Source organism: Rhopilema esculentum, chromosome 6, assembly GCF_057945365.1.
Source record: "Rhopilema esculentum isolate cy_ngs chromosome 6, ASM5794536v1, whole genome shotgun sequence".
NCBI lineage: Eukaryota > Metazoa > Cnidaria > Scyphozoa > Rhizostomeae > Rhizostomatidae > Rhopilema > Rhopilema esculentum.
Window position 1 is genome coordinate 1,012,870 of NC_142820.1, and position 21,259 is coordinate 1,034,128.

The 21,259-nt window shown below is 37.0% G+C and overlaps 3 protein-coding genes across 4 annotated transcripts; 1 reads left to right on the forward strand and 2 right to left on the reverse strand.

Annotated features, from left to right (window-relative positions):
• Positions 1-48: 48 nt before the first annotated feature.
• Positions 49-4,163, reverse strand: LOC135686107 (uncharacterized). The gene has a single exon (XM_065202276.2). The coding sequence runs from the start codon at positions 3,428-3,430 to the stop codon at positions 2,243-2,245; it is 1,188 nt and encodes a 395-aa protein (XP_065058348.2). The 5' UTR covers positions 3,431-4,163; the 3' UTR covers positions 49-2,242.
• A 3,416-nt stretch (positions 4,164-7,579) lies between these two features.
• On the forward strand, positions 7,580-10,452 carry LOC148960074 (uncharacterized). Its single transcript, XM_089109008.1, has one exon. The coding sequence runs from the start codon at positions 7,647-7,649 to the stop codon at positions 7,878-7,880; it is 234 nt and encodes a 77-aa protein (XP_088965134.1). The 5' UTR covers positions 7,580-7,646; the 3' UTR covers positions 7,881-10,452.
• On the reverse strand, positions 10,011-19,647 carry LOC135686115 (testin). 2 transcript variants are annotated; one of them, XM_065202285.2, is made up of 6 exons: positions 19,490-19,647; positions 14,086-14,171; positions 13,198-13,423; positions 12,138-12,380; positions 11,508-11,723; positions 10,011-10,470 (listed from the first exon to the last, which is right to left on the reverse strand). In XM_065202285.2, exons 1-6 carry the CDS (start codon positions 19,502-19,504, stop codon positions 10,129-10,131), a joined length of 1,128 nt encoding a protein of 375 aa, XP_065058357.1. In that variant the 5' UTR covers positions 19,505-19,647; the 3' UTR covers positions 10,011-10,128. The 2 variants fall into 2 exon arrangements, with proteins under 2 accessions (XP_065058357.1, XP_065058356.1); XM_065202284.2 differs by lacking the exon at positions 19,490-19,647 and adding an exon at positions 17,740-18,190.
• Positions 19,648-21,259: the final 1,612 nt, after the last annotated feature.

A 21,259-nucleotide genomic window follows, 5' to 3' on the forward strand; every position in this document is an offset into this window, starting at 1 on the left:
GCTTTCTAGCGACGTTGTCTACCTTGGTGCATTGACAGCTTTGAGCAACAATTTGGGCTTTTATTTTTCATTGAAACGACGTTGAGTGTATTTCAATGACCCCAGAATGCTTTTAAATTCTTCCACAAAATTCACTTTTGTTTTTCGTAGGGATTGGTATTAAGCAATTGTCATCAAAAATCGTGTCCCTTATTCTTGATTCATAAATCGTTCAGCTGCTCACGGAAAAAAGAGTCCCACGAGATTCAAAACTCTTGGTTATTCAGATTATGGAACATTCTGTCATTCTGAACCAACAACGAAGGGCAGTTTCAACACTGATCAAAGGTTAGTATAAATTTGACACACTTTGCTTTCCAATCTATCGATTTATTACAACTCAAACCTATTGTAGAAATTTGGTATGTATCGTCCAGGACACATAAATAAACAATTCAACCAACTGACTATAATTTAACTGAATCTGGAATTTGCTCGTTGTTTATATTGGGATAGAGCATACATCGATAGGCATAGAGAACTGAGGTGTGATAAATTAAAATCCATTGACATTATAGGCATCCAGCCCATTCCATGGCCCGCGTGTTTTCTTAATGTGCACATTCTATCAATTTTCTTGGTCTGCATTCAAGGCAGGCAACATGACAGAATACAAAGACAGGTTACTTCTGATAAATACTCAATTCAAACGGGAAAAGAATCAAATTTGCAAAAAATGCAATCAAGAAATATTTGCGGGCTAAGACCTCCAGCCCTTTAATTTATCTGCCCAGCTACATCAACAAATATATCACTGTAACTAGCGAGGGGAGAAAGGTAAAAATGAAAAGCTTTTCTTTAGGGGAGGGACGCTTAGACCTCTCGAGCGCGTGTGTTCACTGGACCCTTCATGGAACATGAGTGACCACCTACACAAGATGCGTAAAAAAAGCTACAGCCCAAATCGAACTTTTAGCACGAATGAAAGAATAGATGCCAGCGCTTGCTGATAAATCGATGTATTGTGCAAAAATATTGCCAACGATTCTACAATTTTAACTCCAGTTATCAAGATATCTGATAAAATTGCACAGAAGTTTGAAAATCTCCAAGAGAAGGCATATAAAATCATTAACTACAAGGCAGATGAAAGTAAAGAGAAAAGATTCTGCGTTTTTCTAAAAAAAAGTAATTGAAATTTGCATGTCCACCCTTCAAATGCCTACCAGGAACACCTAAAAAGTTATTCCTTAGAAACGATTTACCTATTGATTGCACCCAGCGTTTTTTATTGCATTTGAATTCCTATTGTTTCCTGTTGTTTTAACAGGGACCTTGTTAATAACGGTACTTTCTTGTACTAATAAGGAAGTTACCCTGTATAAACATGTATGTTGTTGTTATTATTCTTGAAAAAATATAATTTTTCACTTTACGTTTTCCATAGTAACAGTAACTTTTGAATTCAATGGAATGGAAGAAAGCTTTATTGAGTGGTGTCTTCTTGAGCATTTTTGTGAATGAATTGTGTTAGCAAAATTTCATAAAAATATATAGAGATCATTTTGTCTTAAAATTGCTGGCATAAGGTCTGTGTGATGCATTGCTGACCATAAAAGATTTCCTTATTATAGAGATTTTTTTTGGTGAATCTCTTCAAAAAGTTGTAAAAGAATTAGAATATGGAATATAGAATATAGAAATAAACCATATTTCTACAGTACAAATAGCAAATGAAATGAAATAACACAAAACAAAGACATTTAGCACAGAGAATCATTTTTCAGTGTGGAGGAATTGTTAATACACTTTTTTGTGTTTGACCAATAAAACATTCTTTCTCCATTAAGAGTAGTAAAGAGTCACTTACAAATCTTATTCACAAGGTCAGTATTTATACAAGTTATAAGATAAGTATGATATAAGATATTAAGTTGAGCTTTGCTTAGTTTTCCTGTCACATTAAGTTATCTAATCCACTAGTAACAAATCTTGTGTCACAAGTTATTTACCAAAAGAAAAAACCTTTAAATTTGCTGTTTTTATAAAAAATATACCTTTTTTACAAAATAAAATTTTACACATCCCTGTATTTTAAAAGTTTTATATTGGTAGAATATATTACCATATCTTATATCAAAATTGAATTATTCTAAAACTAATGCATTTGTAAAAAACATGAAAATATCAATGCATCAGTTTTGTGAAATATTTGGCTTCTTGGCTAACACTTTCATTAATGCTTCTTTTTGTTTTGTCATCTTTAAATTGGTATAAACTGTTTTTTTGGGATTGAAAGCTCAATTTCTGTATCTGGGAGACATTTCTCTGTTGATTGGAAGATACCTGGATACTTCTTACGTCTTATTTCATTCTTTTTCTCTATGAGTTTCTTTATTTTTCTTTCAATTTCTAAGTTCTCAAGTTCCAATTTCTTTTTCTCACTTTTCTGAATTTCAATCTCCCTCTTAAGCCTCATGTTCTGCATTGCAGTTTCTTTGACACCAGCATCCATCATATCAAAAATTTGACTTCTTGCACGTTTAATTACAGCAAACTCCTCACTTGTAGCATTTTCTTGGTATTTTACTACCTCAACTTCAATAATTTCATCCATTTCTTTCATGTCCCTTTTGAGCAACATTTGCAGCATTTCAAGCTCTTTTTTCAAACTATTGATTCTCAGCACCTTTTCAGGATACTCTTTATTTTTGTAATTATTCAATGTTCGAAGCTCATTCTGTTGTTTCAACAATTCAGCATGCAGGTGATTTAGTTTCTCATTAAGGTCTGACAAACCATGCTTTGTCAATGCCTTCACCTCTGTGAAAGATTTTTCAGTTGCAGTCTTTTGTTTCACATGCTCTTGACTAATTCTCCCCATAGCTCCTCGAAGCTTATGATATTTTTCCAAAAGTAACGTAACATGGTCGTGAGTGCCTGATTCATTATCTTGAATTTCTTTTTTCAGCTTCACATTCTCATTTATCAAATTCAAAATTTGTTTTTTATATTCAAGAATACACTGGCGTTTTGCTTTGATTTGAAATTTTATTGTTCGAATTAATTCTACATTTTCGTAGCTCTCTGTAACTTTCGTGTCATTTAGGTTGCGTTTTGGTAAATGGCGACACCTTGATGAGCAAGCCGATTCAAGTTCAGCTCTAGTGAAAATGTCAACAGGTGAGTCGATTAGACTTGAATAACGTCTCTCGTTTCCACCTGAATTTACCCTGACGTTTGTTTCTGCGCGTTCTTTGTAGAGCCCTTGAGTATCTTTAGCTGAATCTCTCGACCTGTTTACACTTGCCCGTCGTCCTTCTGCCATCAGGCCACTGCCGCCATTTTCGTCCAGTCTTGGAACAGTAAAAGTTACCCGTGGAGAAGAGAGACCTTTCCTCTGCCATTTCGAATAATCAATTTCACCATTCGCGCCGAAAAAACCATTCATAGTTGCCTGCTTTTCAGACCAAGCCACTATAAAATTGACCAACGTTTTTCGTTAAATGAACAGTCAATCGGCCATTTTGTTGCTAAGGAAATAAATCCAGTGATTGTTAAGGAATTCTTTAGCAATGATTACGAGACTGAACTAAGATGGTAACGAATGTTCTGATTGACATACCGTTAAAGATGTATTAAGCCTGATTTACACGAGACGAATTTTTTCGTGCGAAGCGAATTTTTCGCCGCGAATGCGCGAAAAATATGCGCAGAAGTGGAGATTGGAAAATTCGCAGCGAATTCGCTGCGAAAAAGTAGAAACCATTCCTACTTTTTCGCTGCGAATATTTTCGCCTTGTAAAATAAACCAATCAGAACAGCAATTGAAGACATCTGACACAAACCCAAAGGAAGAGCTAGGCCGAATGGTGCTACGCAATGTAAACATATCTAAATCAAAAGAATGCAAAACGACAGAAAACTACGCAATGGTTCAAACAACAACATGGTTGAAGAATGAGTAACCTATGACTAAGCCGAAACAATGCTGGGAAAATCCCGCACCTATAACATAAACAATGGAATGGGACGTTTCTAGCAACAGGCGTCTTTGGTGCAATAAACGATAAAAGCTCCTCATATGTAGTTGGCGACATTCGAAAGTATTTATTCCTGACAATGTAAGCGTAAGTCACTTACCAAAAGATGAAGCTCCCCCTTCTGTAGACGTTCTGAATAAATTTTTCGAACCAAGTCCTCTTTTTTTAGCTTTTTTGCTCGCTTTTTTTTAATAACAATAATCTTCGAACAGACGCCATTTTCTTTTGCATTATTCGCGGCGAATTCGCAAAAGAAATTCTGCCAGTAGAAATTAAACTTCGAATTCGCAGCGAATTCGCAGGCGAAAAATTCGTGGCGAAAAATTCGCTTCGCGCGAAAAATTCGTCTCGTGTAAATCAGGCTTTAAGTCCCCTCTCCAAGGGCGGCGCCAGTTGGGGGGCTGGGGAGCTTTCACAGTATTGCTTAACTTCCAATGACTTTTACAGTATTGCTTAATTTCCAAGGAATAAGCCAGGGTCTATGATGTTTCATAACGTAAAGAATTCCATTTGAAGACTTTAATTAATCAAACATAATTAAAACATGTCTTAAAAATAGCAAAATGTTTGCAAAAAATGACTGCAAGGAATATTCTGAAATGCACTGGGGTCACAAAAGTATGGAAACGTTGCTGAAAATGGCGGCTCACAGGAGCAAAGGGCCTAAGCCGACAGGTTTTAACGGAAGTTTAGCGCTAAGGGGTTTTTGAAACGAACGCTTTCGCAACGAAATTTTTTGCGTAATTCCCATGGCTTTTAAATGAAAATAAATTCAAAAGATTACCTTACTGTTTTGTGGATGAAAAGTCAGGGAAACGTTGGATCAGCACTTAAGAAAATTTCTGGAAAATATTTTCGAAGGATTGATAAAAAGTGCCTCAAAGTACAGACAATACTTGAAAAGTATATGTACACTACCAGGACAAAAGTATTGCAACACCCTAAAGAAAATGGCATCCAACAAATTTGAAGTTTTGTAAACTTTTAACTTTACGCTGAATTATTTCCCTCAAAAACAAGCATAATCATGCTAAACCAGGAATCAAATTCTTCAAAATTTATTGAGGATTTCGAAAAACTTAGAGTTACAATATTAACGTAAGAAATTTTACAGCTATAAGAAAAAATATCTGCAGTGGTAAATTCAAGATATTGACAAGATAAGGAGCGAGTAGTTGTGATAAAACTTCGTGCAACTGGTCTCTCGACTCTAAAGATTTTGCAACTTTTTAAAGAAATGATAGCAAAATAGTGAAAGTTTAGGAAACAACAGATGAAGTTATTAGCTCTGACTCTTTTAGCCTCGAAATTCTCTAATACAACTTGGATAACTTTTTTGGTACATTTAGGCCTATATAAATTGGTAAATCATAAATTAGCGACGTGCGAGTTAATGCAGTGAAACATGTCAAAATAATGCATAACAGTTTCTTTGGTGGAATCAAATTAATGCTAGGAAAATGAGGAAGGCTGTCTTTTTCATAAAAAGCAATACATCCCCCTTACAAGGCCATTTTTACTCAAATTTACCTGAAAGTCTGCAAACTCTATGTCCTTCCTCGGCCATCACAAAGACCTAACCTTAAAATAAGCGAATATTTCTTGTTGCCAACAAAAATGATTTGATTTGAAATCCACAAGGTTCTCTAAGGTCCAAACAAGAACTGACTTAGAGAGTTTATGGAGAATGAAGGAGAGTCCCAGTGCATTTTATCAACAAATTTTGTGCATCATAATTCATCATTGTGCATCATTAAAAATGAAAACTGAACTGAACTGAACATCAATTCCAAAGCAATTTTCTGCACTTATCAGAGCCAGAAGCACCTCCACAAGATGTTTGTTTAATTAAAAGTTACTTGAATTGCTGATTTAAAATGGAATATTCGAATTAACGCTTCATTGAATTTGCAGTTTTATTAGCGAGAACATAGGCTCCAAATCTTTGATTGGCTCTTTGATTGAGGGACCAAATTTCTCCATACAATACAATTTTCTATTTGAAAGACCAGTAGTGAACGGACGTGCTTTTTCATGTGCGCAAAATTGCTACTTATTTACATGATCTTATGCCGGATTTTTTGGTGCTTATACGAATTTGTCTAAAGATAATTATATATTCTTGCAAATTTGGTTTACTGGACGTTATTTGTTTTCATTATGCTCAAGTTTTCATTCATCGCCAAAGATTTGATCGTGTTTACTCATGTTTCCTCATTGTTTTAATATATCGAGATGTCTCAACAAACCATTTATAGTGACTTATCTACTATTGATGACAGTATTTATGAAGAAATCGCTAGAATTCAGAGACAAACTGGTATTATACGGTCAGTAGAAAGATCTGAATTGGTATCCTGTAGTTCCACTACTGCGCTTCTTAAAGAACGCTTTTACTTTATGTTCCCGAGTGTTTAAGAACAAAAGAGGTTTGAATCAACATTTGAGATGGTGCCGAAATAAAGTTCAGGAGAGTAATCTCAACCGTGATTTGTTATTAAATTGGCCAATTTCTCAGGATAATTTCATCTCTGTTTTGGAGACTAATTCTACTGGAAATTCAGCCGTCAATTCGATCAATCAAACGTCGCTTCAGTCGAATGTTACGCAGGCATTCCCTAACGCTGTTCTTTCAGAAGAGTTAGCTGTGTGGCGTCTTCTATCGTTAAGTTATACAAGTCAAATAATAAATGCTATTTATGAAGAAGTTGTTTACTGGAAACGAAATCTTTTCATGTTTCCATCTGGTAAAGTTGGAAAGGAATTTGTTGAAGAATGATGTAGACTAGTAAGTGAATGGGTTGATGACGGTCCATTACATCTGATTGCATTAAAAGCAATGATTATTATGCCATCACTTCTGCTTCAGAAACCTAGCAAAAAATCGAAGAGCAAAGACCATATGGAGAAATTGAGAATAAGGCTTGATTTATGGAAAAGTGGAAGCTTTGATGAACTTGTCAGAAAAGCTCGCTTTATTCAATCCAATTTTAGCCAACATAGGCGAGCGGACAACATTGAGACAGTTCCCAAGAAATTCAATGGCTTTATAATCAATGGCAAAATAAACGCTGATCTGAAGTTTTTTTATGATGCGCAAAGTAATGGTATTTTACTTCTGGATGACCCAACTCTGCAGTTACTTAAAAAAACAGCCAGATAGTGAAGAGAGATTTGAAAATCTCCTGTTACAAGGTCCGGAATTTTCGATTGGTGAATATGCGTATGGTTGTTTTGATGCTTTTCAGATATACAAGTCTGCAAAAGATGTAAAAAGGTGCAGCTGGTTCGTCGAGTTTTGATGCAGACGGATGGCGACGTATCCTGACATCAGCTGCTTTTGGTACAATGGGGCTCAACTTGTGTGATTCCTTAGCTCGAATGACCAGAAAGGTATGTTCAAAGTGCTTCTGTGACGATGACAATCCTTTGGAACCTTTCCTTGCCTGTAGGCTGATACCATTGGATAAAAGATCTTGGTTTACGCCCAATTGGTGCTGGTGAGGTTTTGAGACGAATTATTGCTAGAGTAGTCATGAGTACATTTCGGACAAAAATAATGGACAGCGCAGGACATTTTCATGTGCTGGTCAAAGAGCAGGTTGTGAAGCAGCAGCATATGCCATGAAAGATATTTTTGATGAAAATGAATGTGATGCTGTTCTGTTAGTTGATGCTGACAATGCATTTAACCCTTTCAATAGAAATGTCATGCTGCAAAATGTCAGGGTTATATGTATTGCAACTTATGTGATAAACTGCTATAATCAAAATGCGAGACTGTTCATAATGGATGGAACAGAGATTGAATCACAAGAAGGTACAACACAAGAGGATCTAGCAGCCATGCCTGTTTAAGCGCTTGCTACAGTTCCACTCTTGGAGTCAATGTCAACGAACGACACGAAACAAGCTGCATACGATTTGATCTCAGCCGGTAAATTACAACCTCTGTTGGCATAGTGGGAAAATTTGTTGAAAGTGATGCCAAATGTTTGTTATTACCCTAAACCTTCTAAGTCCTGGCTGATCATGAAGCCAGCTAAAGTCGAATTTTACCAGGCGCTATCAGTGAACATCAGTTGACGTGAGCTTCTCATCGACCTTCAAGCCTTTAAAATGTATATATAAAGTACCTGAGCGAAAAAGAAATTGTACAATTGTAGTTATTTTAAAAGAAAGATGGGCTGGATTTTCTTAAGCGATTTTTTCCGTCAGTAACACAAGCATCAAAGTCGACGAGAAAAGATTTTAACATTGGCTTGTAAAGGTAAGTTCACATTTGTTAATTACGTGGATAAAGCAACTTTTGAGGTTTAAAAACTGTAATTTTCAAGTTTTTCCTCCCCCTAACTAATATAAGGGTTTTAAAGGGACAGTTTCAAGCCTTCGTAACTAACGATCACGGAAAATTTTTTACTGAGTACAACAGCAATTTGTTCATAAATTTATCAAAGATTCAATTTTTTGAAAAAAAAATTCAGTTTATCTTTCAGGACATTTTACACGTTTATTTTATGTGGGTAGTGGTAAAAACGTCCAAAATAGACCTAAATTTAGCTATGAGGCACGTTTGTTGTCATATTCTTGAATTCTGATTGGCTAATGCGGTATGGAGAATTTTGATCGCTCAGCCAATCAAAATTGGAACCTATGCTATTTGCGCGCCATTGATCAGACAACAAAATAAGTTATTACTTTGTCCTGGTAGTGTAGGTATAATCTTTTATAAGGAGTGAATATTTATGGACACTGCTTGCCCTCTCTTGGAGAGGGCAGGAGGGACACCTGCCCCTGCAGGGTAGCCCCCTTCCCTAGGTACATTGTTTCAAGATCAAAAGTGGACTGAGAAACGAACTGTTCTCTTTTGTTTCAATTTGACTGAAGACCGTAGCCAGACCTGAGGAGCAGGGGTGGCAAACTTCCCAGACCTGCTGCAGGCAGACGTTTCAGCAATTTTTCTTTTCAAGATTTTGCTTAGCAGCGAAAGTTAATTGATCGCCAGTCACCATCTTAAGTCCAGCATGGATAAGAAGAGACCCCAACAAACAAATTTCTTTTCGTTGGTATTAGCTTGAATCGAATCGCTACGGTAATCCAATGAAAACGACGAAAAACCCCAGTAAAAAGTTAAGAGACAAATTCTCGGGGTGGCAAACAGCTGGTATTCCCTTCCTCCAGGGTGGCATTACCACCCATGCCACCCCTTGGCTACTGGCCTGATTTGAATGCAACGATTTTATACTACAAATGTATGTTACGTTTCAAGAAAAGAGATTCTGCATAAATACAAATATTTTGTCCGTGTGTAGTTTTTTTGTTTAAAGTCGAAAAAAATTGTAAAATAAAGCTAGACGGATCTTGTTATGGCTTAACCAGTAAAAGTGCATGATCGACTGGTTATTACCTTATTGCCTGGGGTAATTGTCTTTCTAGATTTCAAGGCCAACAAAGTGCATCTGTTAAGGGCATTTTTCGATCATATGCACCTTTTCAAAAAAGACCTAGACCTAAACTTCCTTGACAAGAACAGGTCATTTTATTGATAACATATGATGTTAGGGAGTTTTTTCTGTACGAAAAGCCACAGTTTTCGGTTCAATACGAAACCAATTTGGGTGATAGAAGAAAATTACCACACACGTCTCAATCAATAAGCTTAAAGGTAAAGGATAAAATATGATTATAAGACTATGAAGGAAAATATATGATTGAGTAGGAAAATTATGGCTATCTTTACGTTTTCATGAAAAAAACTTTCTCTTAAGATTTTTATGAAATCATTGATAAAAGCTTTACTGTTAATGATAATTCTCAAACAACAGCAAGCTATATTTTTTATCTCCACTTCGCATAAATTTTGGTTACTTAGTTACTTTCATTCTGACAGTTAATTTTCAGAGTAGTTCCAGGGGATTCAGCTTATTTCGTGCAGTGTCGAAAATGTACTAATTTGTAAAAAGAAAGCAGACAGTAAAGGTCTACATATAACTATACCTCTGTTAATGGTTGCATAAATAATATCACTCGAAAGCTTCTCTTCCTCCTGCCTAAATACAGATTATCTAAAAACAATTATATTTCGAAGTTGTCTTTCCAAGCACAGTTAGCTTCTTGCGCAATCAACAGAGCAAAACACGTTGTTATTCTTGAAAATGAACTGTTTTCCCAATAAATTGGTCTTGCATTTACGACAGCTGAAGCAGGCTTCACTCGCATGCCAATGGAATTCTTTATAAGTGACACGTTTAGCATCAGGAGGTATTCTGCCTTGACATTCATTGCAAATTTTAGCATACTTTAGGCCGTAGCATTCCAAGCAGTAAGGGTGGTCTTCTCTGGCAACATATCTCTGTCCTCCGAGTTCTTTGTCACAGTCATAGCAACAGAAGTGCTTTATGTGCCAACTGCGTCCCTCTGCTTGTGTGTACTCCTTTGTGAAAATTAGCTGATGGCAAAGAAAGATAAAGGAAATAAAAAATAAGAAACTTTTACATATTTGATCATAGACGTTCAATATTTCTGCCTATAACGGATATAATATTTATTTTTTTCACAAAAATGTTTTCATTACAAGCTTTCGACGAAAGAAAAACACTGTTCAAAAAAATCATAAATATGTATCAAGGCAAGTAAATGCGAGAATAGAGGCATTCACCAGGAAAATCTAAACATAACAGGCGGAAAACTCTCGTAGAATTGCAAATAATAATAATAATAATAAGACAAATATTTACAGAGGATGGCCTCAGTCACTCGAGGGTGCTTTTCATGAGGGTCCTCTATTTAACTAATTATATCGATTTATTAAAACATTACAAAATTAAAAAAAAAAAGTTTCATCATAGTGGATAAAATCAGTTTACATTGTCCAAAACCTTTGTTTAAAAATATTAAAAGTTCCTGCCAACTTAATGTTTGTGTCCAGTTTATTCCAGTCATCAAGAAACAGATAGGATGACACTTGCTTCCCCCAATTAGTCCTTACTTTAGATAGATGGTATTGCTCTTTGTTCCTTGTCTGGATGTTATGCAAATCATGAAAATATTTGCCACTGATAATACACAAACATAATGAAAGAAATGGCCACTGATTTATTTGTTGGATATCATTCAAATGCCTTCTTGGAAGATTTCACAATGCACAGGTAGAGTTAAGTCGAGTAGTAAAATTGGTTTAATGCTACAAAATAAGTGTTTGCCTAATGTGTGAAACTAGGCAGACATTCAAAGGATATTTTTACAAACAATGTGACTTTGCAAGAGGGTTAGGGTTATTCTACGTCTTTCTAGCCTACGGGCCTAAATAATCCTTTTAGCTCTGGAGCTCCATGAGATGCAAACAGTTTCTGAAAAGTAGGGGCACCTGCCTTTCTGATTCCTACGTTTATGTGCTAAAGAGGTAACCCTTTTAAGAAGGAGCAGGATGTTTGGTGCAAGACTGACATCCAACTGAAAGCAAAATAACAAAGAAAGTAGAATTACTTCATCACATGCTGCACAACGAACTCTTGTCAGTTCTCCGTAATGCCTGCCACAGTAAATGTTTCCGTCTTTGAAAAAATAGATCAAGTCAACCAATAATTCGCTGCATGTGTCACATACAAAGCATTCTGGGTGCCAGCATTTGTCAGGTCCAGCTCTCTCGGCAAATATTGCAACATCGCCGGCGCGCAATTTTTCATTGCAATTAGAGCAGTCCTAGAACATAGCAATGTGAATAGAAAAATTCATTTGAATCGTTTTTGTAACTCCTATGCAACGAAAAAAATTAAAAAAAAACGCATTCAAGGAAGCAATACAAATGAAGAAAAAATAGAGATATAAATCTTTTAGCGTCTTAGGCTTAACCGTTCAGGTTTAGAAGTCTTAACAATTGCAAAAATGCAAAAAATTCAATGACAGCAAAGCGGAGATAAAATGGACAAATTTGTTCTAAATCCCTTTATACTAAACCACAGGAAAGATAAAGTAGCCTTTGAATACTAAATTCATTGTCTGAAAATATGTCTTTGTCAAAGATGAGGTCCTCTGGTTTAACACTGTACCACGATCCTTAAGATCAAAGACCTCTCTCAAATCTCTAGTAGTGAGTTGAGGTTTAAAATCATTTACCCAAACTTTTCCTGTCACATCTGTATGCTCTTTGATGGCACCTTGTCCAGACGCCTCTTCATTCCTCTTACGGTTGAAATCCTTCATTTTCTGCTTCTCTTTATCAGAGAGGTCATCACAGTAATTCTCATCAAAATCGTGAGCTGGTAGTTGCTGCATTAGTTGTTTTTGGCGATAGTTAAAACCTTCTTCAGTCAAATGAGGAGCTTTTTCCTTGGGCAGTGATGCCATATACTTTGTTATCTATGAAAAATATTTTAAAGGGTAAAAAGATAACTCTGTTTTGTCAAAGATTGAATTCCCGAAGAAACTACATTTAAAGAAGAAACATAGCTGCTAATGAATGTTGGGATGTTCATTTCCATTCTTTTGTAAAAATGTGTCGTTTTTTCTGTTTTTCTTGGGTTTATTCCCATTTATTCTTCACTTTAAGACCTCTTTCGGTAATATTGCTAGATTTGAGAAATCGCCAAATTTGTATTTGATTTACCAAACCATGTGATATATACCTGGAGGAGACTAATGGTTCACCTTGGCCTGGGTTCAAATCACGTAGTTTTCAATTGTCTCTCTTTTGAAGACATGTTGTTGACCTCCCATTCTGGCCTGTCACCCTAATTTGCCGACACATAATAATAATAATAATAATACAAATATTTACAGCGGAAGGCCTCAGTCACTCGAGGGTGCTTTTCATGAGGGTCCTCTATTTAACTAATTGTATAATAGGGCAATTATGAAATACCTCAAAATGTGCAAAATCAGGTAGATAAGTTACAGATTATCTGAAACATATCCACATGAGTACAGATTTTCCAACATTAAATCGCTGCATTTGGTTCTAAACCTGTGAACCAAGCCAAGTAACAGCAATCCGTTAGCAATCTTTAAACAATTTTTTCCATATCTCAGAAAATCAGTAACAGGATTGTCTGATTTTGCAAGTAAAGAGGTATTTCATCATGTTTTTTATCGTGTGTTTCAAATTTTAAAAAAATCTAAAAATAGATTTTATGACGTCATCAACTTGTCACTCTTAACCAAAATAACATCACAATACCGTCACTCGAGTGCTCCCTTCAGGCATGAACATGAAATTCTTTTTGGCAGCCTCGATCTCAGCAGCAGGGGCATCTAGATTGCTGAGGGCTTTTTTCGACCTTTGGAATACTGTTGTTCCATCACTATTTGTCAACAGGTTCTTCAGAATTTCGTGCTGAATATCGAATTCTTCAATCTTCACATCGTGATCTTCAAGCTTGCATTTACAGTTTTTACATATTTTTCTAAAAGAAAACAGTGCATAAAGTTATAAAGTAGAGCCATAAGTTAAAGTACAGGCTATAAATGTACAATGGTATTCAACAAATTAAAATGCTCCAAACTTAGTGTAACATTATTGATAATCCAGTGTAACACTGAAACGTTTTACGATCCCTGGTTCAATTTTTGTGATAGATCAGGTAACTAAGGGAACCTTGGCAATTAATGATATGTAGCAATTTATCCGTGTGAACAAATAATCAAAGTTATAATATGCCTGAAAAAATTTGCAAATGTATATCGAAAATAAATTCCGTCAGTAAAAAAAGCTTTCAGGTACTGTGTATGAGGTACTAGAATCATTTAACAATCTCATTTGGTCTGAAAATCCCTCAATATTTCATTTGGTCTGAAAACCCCTGTCATTCTTTAATAACGTCATGTACAAAAGCTGCTGCCTTTCGGCACTCTCTTGAAGTTTAAAAATGTCTCTCTCTAGCTCATGTCCGCGCAAGAAACAGTTTTGTACACACTTAAATGAAAACCAAACAAAATATATCATAAGGAAATTTTCATATTTAACAAAGTAATATAAGTAAGCGAAATGCAAGTTTGGGGAGTAACTTAGCTAAGGTAAAATGTAAAAAGGTAAGATGTAGTGTTCATATGAATTTAGAAAGCCTACCTCCAGAAGTGCAGATCAAGCCCATCACATTTTGGTCCACATACACGACAAGCTGACCCAGCTCCTATTTCGTGAGCTATGTTGCTCTGTTAAAAAAAAAATATCTAACTGAAACTTGCAAGACTCAATCAGAGTAAAATGATATGATTCTCCGGAGTAGCAAAGAATGTTCAGGACTCCATCACAAAAAAAGATTAACGATACTGTAGCTTGACAAACCATAATTAACTCATCCTAAAAATACACCCTGGCTCTGTCCTACACATTACTCAAGTAGCAGTTCCTACCTACCTAATGCCAGGAGCGGTCAAACTTTACTTGTTATGTTACCAATATCAGAACTACGATTGGAATTACTTTCTAGCCAGATTAACAATAACTAACTTCTCTCGATTAACTTTTTCCTACTAAAGATCGTTGTTAGCAAGCCAGTTCCTGTACAAAATGCTGTATTATAGCCTTTAGTTTAGACAGTCAATTGCCCACCTGTTGTAGAATTCAATAAGAAACGGGCTGATGGCATTTACAAGGTACCTGTTCCTGAGACCTGTCTTAATTCATCCATATTTGAATAACATGAATTCAATTACTTTCTCTAGCAAACCTGGATCAGACTGGAACTCATTAGGTCTGTTGACAGGGAACGTTACTATGAAAAGTAAAATGAAGACCTCGAGAAGTGTATATAGGAAAACAATAGCAAATAGTAGGAAAAGGGGCGCACCCCTCTGAGCCACCCTAACTATACACCGCTGGATTAGGACAGTTATAACATGTTCGCCACGGTGAATCCTACTGGCGGAAAATATTTCTCGTCCGAAAAAAACATTAAAATTTCAAAACGAGTTTCTTATAACCCTCGCAATAGGCTATCTAAAAAGCTTTCGTTCTACAAGATACAATTGTAAGATGCGTAATTCATCATGCTTGGCTGGTAGCCCCTGACACAGGTCTAGCCCCCTGGGATATTGTTAGTTAATTTCATTACAAGAACTCGTTTTAACTTAAATCGAATTTAAGGAATAGGGCAGGGGAGAAGAGGCCAAAAATGGGGCAGCGAAAAGGAGGAATGTGGCAGAGGATCAGGTGCGAAATGGAGCAGCGGAGAAGGAGGAATAGGCAGAGGATGAGGGGTGGAATGGGACAGGAAGAAGGAGGGTTGGGGCAAAGGATAAGGGGCGAAATGGAGCAGCGAAGAAGGAGGAATGTGGCAGAGGATAAGGAGTGGAATGGGGCAGAGGATAAGGGGTGGAATGGGGCAGAGAATAAGGGGCGAAATGAAGCAGCGGAGAAGGAGGAATGAGGCAGAGGATATAGGGGCAAAATGGAGCAGCGGAGGAGGAATACGGCCGAGGATAAGGGGTGGAATGGGGCAGGGAGAAGGAGGAAAGGGGCAGGGAGAAGGAGGAGTGGGGCAGAGGATAAGGGGCGAAATGGTGCAGCGAAGAAGGAGGAGTGGGACAGAGGATAAGGGTAGAAATGTAGCAGCGGAGAAGGAGGAATCGGACGGAGGATAAGGGATGGAATTGGCCGCTCAATTCTTTTGTTTCCACAAAAACGTCTTTATGTAAATATTTGAGAAAAAATTGAACTTCCAAGGTCGTTTTGGCGTACATGCCTTATTAGCATAGAAAGGGGGGGGGGAGGTAAATGACTCATCCAACAGAGGTGTTAATTATTAAAGAAGACTGAGTGTAATGAGAAAAAGCATATTAGCTCAATGTGAAATGATCTATAATTGAAAAATAATGGGTGTCATTAAAGCGAATGTAATAATTAATAAGTTCCATTTGCATTAAAGAAAAGTCACCGGGGGTTCCTGTCGAATCAAACAAACCTAAATCGGCAAAATCATCTATACATCTATAACCCGTCTTATATTCTTTTCAGTGTCGAGGAAAGCACATTCTACATCCGGGAGGGTGGGAATTTTCGGTCCTTCCCTGGACCTGTGCTTCCCTGGCACGATACACCTGGCATATCGCTTCAGGAGGGATTGTGTCACGAAAAAAATGGCTTTGCGAAGCAGATGACCAGAAGAAAAGTCGTTCGAAACAGAAGAATTCCAACGATTACGACCATACCAGGTCAAATTTTTTGGACTTCTTTCGGTACACAGTTTTTGGTTCATAAGAATATAGAAAACGATGACCTCCTAATGGGAATTTGGCGATTCCCTCGTTACCCAGCTACCCTACAAAGAAACAAGCTCCCAAGCAAGGATTAACCGTTGGGAAGAATGATAATCTCAAAATACATCGCGGTTTTAGGCATCCCACCGTGAATTTTTAGGTGCACTCTTTAGGGGAGCAATCCACCTGTTCTAGATTTCGCAAAAGAATTAAATTCCTGATTTCAAATAACAAATGCAGTCCATAGTATCTTGGCGATTGTACGAAAATGGGAAATTGAACTGTGTGCTAATAAGGTCTTGATTGCTCCGAAAGAAGCCACCAGGATGAAAAATACCTCTATCAAATGTAGACTGGTTGATAAAGGCAAAAATGCGTCTGTGTAATGATGTGTGTGAATTTGTTACGTTTATGATTTGCTGGTAAAAAATGATTCAAATATTGGTCGATTTAATCATCATATAACTTTTCATAAGATCAATAATTAATTTGTCTAGCAAAGTTGGTGTGGGAAACTGTAAGCAGATATCCGTACACGCGAGGTTGTGTATTCTGTGGTTGTGTCATTAAAAAAGCAATAAAATTTTAACGACTCCTTTAGCAACAGTCTAATTGACATGCAAACATCAATTTTGTTGTGATGGTTATGTTTATACTCCACAGGTCATTCCATATAGGTCAATTTAATTACTGGGAGAACTGGAAGAACAAAAAACGAAAAAATACAAAGAAGAATCGAAACATGAGCTTGCATTGGTATATATTGTTCTTGGGCTTTCCTTATTACCATATGACTAAACCTGGAGATGAAGAAAACAATAAGGCGGGTTTAACAACAATATGGAAGGTTTGAGATTTAACTCAAACATTTCTATGGTTTCAAACAGCGACCTCGTCAAATACCAACACTTTTAGGAAATTATGATGAAATTGGGGGACGGGGGTTTGAAATAGGTTACGTCTGGAACATGATGGTTTTAAACCATAATCTCTGGTAACCACTTGGTTTCATCTTCGAATTGAGAGCCTAATCTTATTCTCTTCAGGCCAAGAACATTTCTTTCCGAAGCTGCAGATGTGAAGTCAAATTGCATGTTTCGTTTTAGACGGCACGTTGCTAATAATTACAGACCTTTTTAATAATATGTCAAAACAAATGGCTTCCTTTCTGCTGACCAAGCAGCACTGAAGTCGTTATTAAAAACGCTTGCAAAATTTGAGAATCCGTGCGAACTGTTATGAAAGAACAGTAAAAATTCTACAGTTTTGCAACGTTTGTAGATCTTATTTACTTCAATGAATGTAACTTAAGCGTGCTCACACAAGCATGCAGACTTGACTTGCAGGCACGAGAATAGGGCATATGGTATTGTTTTGGTCGGTCTTGATAAGGATCAAATTTCCGAACAGCCAAGGATTCGGCACTGCAGTCTCTTTCTTTAGTATATTGGCTGTATATTTAATTGTTAGAAGTACTATGCAATGCAAAACATCTAAAATACTTGAAAATGAGCAAATTTACCTTGAATTCTGACTTGACGACGGGTGGATACGAGTCGGCCATGTTGGTTTTGAATTTAGCGCTTGATCACCTGTTGATGTTCATTCGAGGTGCACATGCGCAGGTTGTCTCTCACTCTCTCATTACTTGTGAAATCTCGACAAAACTTCAAAAGTTAGGATGGTTGAAATTAGCCTAGGTTTCTCCAAATCCACACCAAGTACTATGCACTTTGTTTTCACAGGCTTGCAAGTATAATTACCGATAATCGAACACAAAAGGGATTATTTGACGTCTGACTAGAACAAATTATCACGGGGGTTTCGCTATTCAATTATAGAGACCTGACGAATTCAGACGATTCGCTCGACGAGTTTAACGGTAACCAGCCTCCTGTTTTCCTTTCATAACTTTGCAGGGGTGCCTCGGAGGGTACTCAGGGGCTCAGCCTATGTCGGTCCCAGGCCCCTTAACAAGTAAGCTTCTGTTTTTTTGGACGAATTCTGACAACCCCCTATAACCTAGTGAGTGAGCAGTTTCATTTACACAACAGAGAATCTTCAACACAAATGCAAGTATACGTGGTGTACTCCTGGGTTTGGTCTTGTGTGTGACTTTTAAAAATTGCCACCGTCCCCCTCCTAATTTTTTAAGGATGACAGACTTTGCATTGAATCAAATTTATTTAGATTAATTTATTTCAAATTAATCCATTACAGACAGTTTTCTACTAGCTTTTCATATCTTCATATGAAAATAAAAAATCAGAAGTATTATAATACCGATAAAACATTTCTCGCCCTAGACGGGAAATGCAAGATTTCTTAAAACAGCCCTCCTGATTTCTTACAATTACATTTTTTGCAAAAAAGCGATAAAAGTATTATTCAAAGTTCGATACATCATTCCCTGTACATGGGCTCCGACGAAGGTTGGAAAGTTGGGGGGGGGGGCAAGGTTAGATTTAACAATCATAGAAAATGATTTTGAAAAAAAGCTATGTTGTTTTCCGAAAAAGTGAAGAGTGGGGCATGGCCCAAAAATTAAGAAAATTAGCAATTTAAAACCCAAAAGTTAGCAGAACCCCCGTGGCACCATTTATTATGTACAATCGGTGGGTGCGATATGATGAACACGAATTTTCCTTCCACAATCTTCCAAATATGCAACATTATCACAAAACAAAGGAAATTAATTTTTAGTAATTTCAGTAATATTATTCGAAAACAAATTTTGTAGATTATTTTTGTTTCATTTGGCAAGGCAGTGCCAGTACTGCTCTACATCCAGGGGGTCTGATTAGCTAACTTCCTTTTAAGCAAATTCTGGGAAGAAAGAGATATCCCTGGACTTCTGCACGCTATCACGCGGCAAATCCCCTCTTGCTGGGCCACAGAATAGAAATACTCTGTGGCTGGGCCTCTGACTTTTCGCCAAAAAATTGGTACAACGAGGCTCTTACACAGCATGTACGGGAAGGCAAAAACATAATTTCAAAAGTAAGTGCGATGCGTTGCGTCGTACTAACATGTTCGCCAACCCAGGTGTCTGCCCCCCCCTGCCTTATATTCTTTGATTTCCTACCATTATTTTGTCCGTATAATGATCTACTGGATTGGTTGCCGGGCCTACCATAAAAAGCTCAAATGAAATAAAGCAAACTATCAATTGTATTGAGATTAGGCCGGCAGACGTACGTCTTGATACCATAAACCTGTAGTATTAAAGAGCACCTAATGACATATTAATAACAATAATTAACAATACTTACCGATAATGCAGACATTTTTGACTTTCTGTACTCTTTAATGCCGTTCTCTTACTTTCTAAAGCCTTGGCATCTCCCAAATTCTTTCAATTGACTAACGCTCCATTTTGGGTCTGGCTTCTCCAGAGGGTGACTAATAAGTTCGCTTCCTGTCATTGTTGTCTCATTGGAATGATGACATAAGCAGACCGCATGGCATCACAGAATCATTGTCCTTCGTAGAACCGATCAGATTTACCATAAATGGAGAACGGTGTAGTGGCGGGGATATAGAAAATGTAAAGGCGGGGAATATGTCAGAATGCCACATTTGTGGGCTGCAGCGCAAGTTTTTTGTGACACACCAACCGTCAGGGCCGCGGAGAGAATTTATGGGCCCCGGGTAAGGACAAAAAAATTAAATCATAAAGCATGCCTAAGGCAGACGCTTCTAGGAGGTATGGGGAATGCTCCCCAGAAGTTTTTGAAAATTATGGTTGCTTAAACTGCTAGGGTGGCTATTTTGCTTGCTAAAATTGCCATGGTGGCTAAACTGCGCCGCTGGCAATGGTGTAGATAGAGGGGGTCAGAGGGAGCAAAAACACCACTGTAGAGCTAAACTGCTATTTTTTCGGAAAACCTCTGCACTTTTCAAAAATTTAACATGTTTATCTAAATGCTATGTTTTGATGGGAAAAAATTTGTTTCTAAATAGACATAAGAATATTCAATATATCAAAAGATCTTTTTACAGTTCGATGTCGTTATGTTATGTTGAAATTTATGAGAAAAATATAGAAGCTTGTTAGATTTTTGTCGGAAAATCCATGTTTCTCACCCCTCCTGTGAATTAGAAAGAAATAGAAAATTACAGGTACAAAATGATACGTTTAAATAACTGAGAATAAAAAACAAGTGGGATAGGCACAAGATTTAGGGATATTTAATGGAAGAGATATAATTTATCACAAGTACATTCAATATTTTAGGCAACTGTTTATTCGGTTACTTGTTGGGGAGACGAGCGAGCAAAAGTCTTCAAATGAGTGAGGCAACCCTCCGTCCTGGATTCATTGAGCATGCGTAATAACAACTTCGTTCTGTGCGCATGCTCTTTGACTCCATGACGGAGGGTTGCCTCACTTTTCAAAAAACTTTTTCTTGCTCGTCTCCCCAACAATTACCTTCCCTATCGCACTGCTTCATTCAACCTTGCACTTCTTAAATACAATCGATATACAATGCACGCATCAAATATCATACTTACCATACCTGATCCGCTGTTTAATATAATTTGAGCATAACTGATATCTTAGCAGCATAATGCATGAAAATGAAATTTTCTTAGAAATTCTCAAAGTTTAGAAAATGAAAAACCTTCAATTCGTTAACTAAATTGGACCACAACCGACACACTGTTGCAAATAGATGCGAATGCCATAGTGTAAATCTGTATGACATACATATTGCCCTGTATGTTGCACTGCAATCACATTTTTTGTTAACATTCAGAAGCTTTTGAACTTCTTAAATCCTACCAACAAAGATGAGAAATTCTTAAAAAGATTATATTTAACACTGAGGCAGTCAATGACTTCATGGACCTTTGTCATTATTGTCTCTAATATTATGTTATCTTAATATTGATTGGGAGGCTGGATTATTACTTAGAAACTTTTTTCAATTGAGTTATTTTTTATGGGCCCCTAAAGCCAAGGGCCCCCGGGTCAGTGACCCCCCTGACTCCCCTCTCCCCCCAGCACTGCCAACCGTGGCCTTAGCAACTTTCCATTA

Excerpts from the sequence above, each read along its gene's own strand:
- LOC135686107 (XM_065202276.2), bottom strand. The coding sequence starts at position 3,430 with ATGAATGGTTTTTTCGGCGCGAATGGTGAAATTGATTATTCGAAATGG.
- LOC148960074 (XM_089109008.1), top strand. The coding sequence starts at position 7,647 with ATGAAAGATATTTTTGATGAAAATGAATGTGATGCTGTTCTGTTAGTT.
- LOC135686115 (XM_065202284.2), bottom strand. The coding sequence starts at position 17,781 with ATGGCCGACTCGTATCCACCCGTCGTCAAGTCAGAATTCAAG. Across the intron at positions 14,172-17,739 it reads TCGTCAAGTCAGAATTCAAG|AGCAACATAGCTCACGAAAT; the intron begins GTAAATTTGCTC and ends TTTTTTTAACAG. Across the intron at positions 12,381-13,197 it reads AAGGGAGCACTCGAGTGACG|ATAACAAAGTATATGGCATC; the intron begins GTATTGTGATGT and ends TATTTTTCATAG.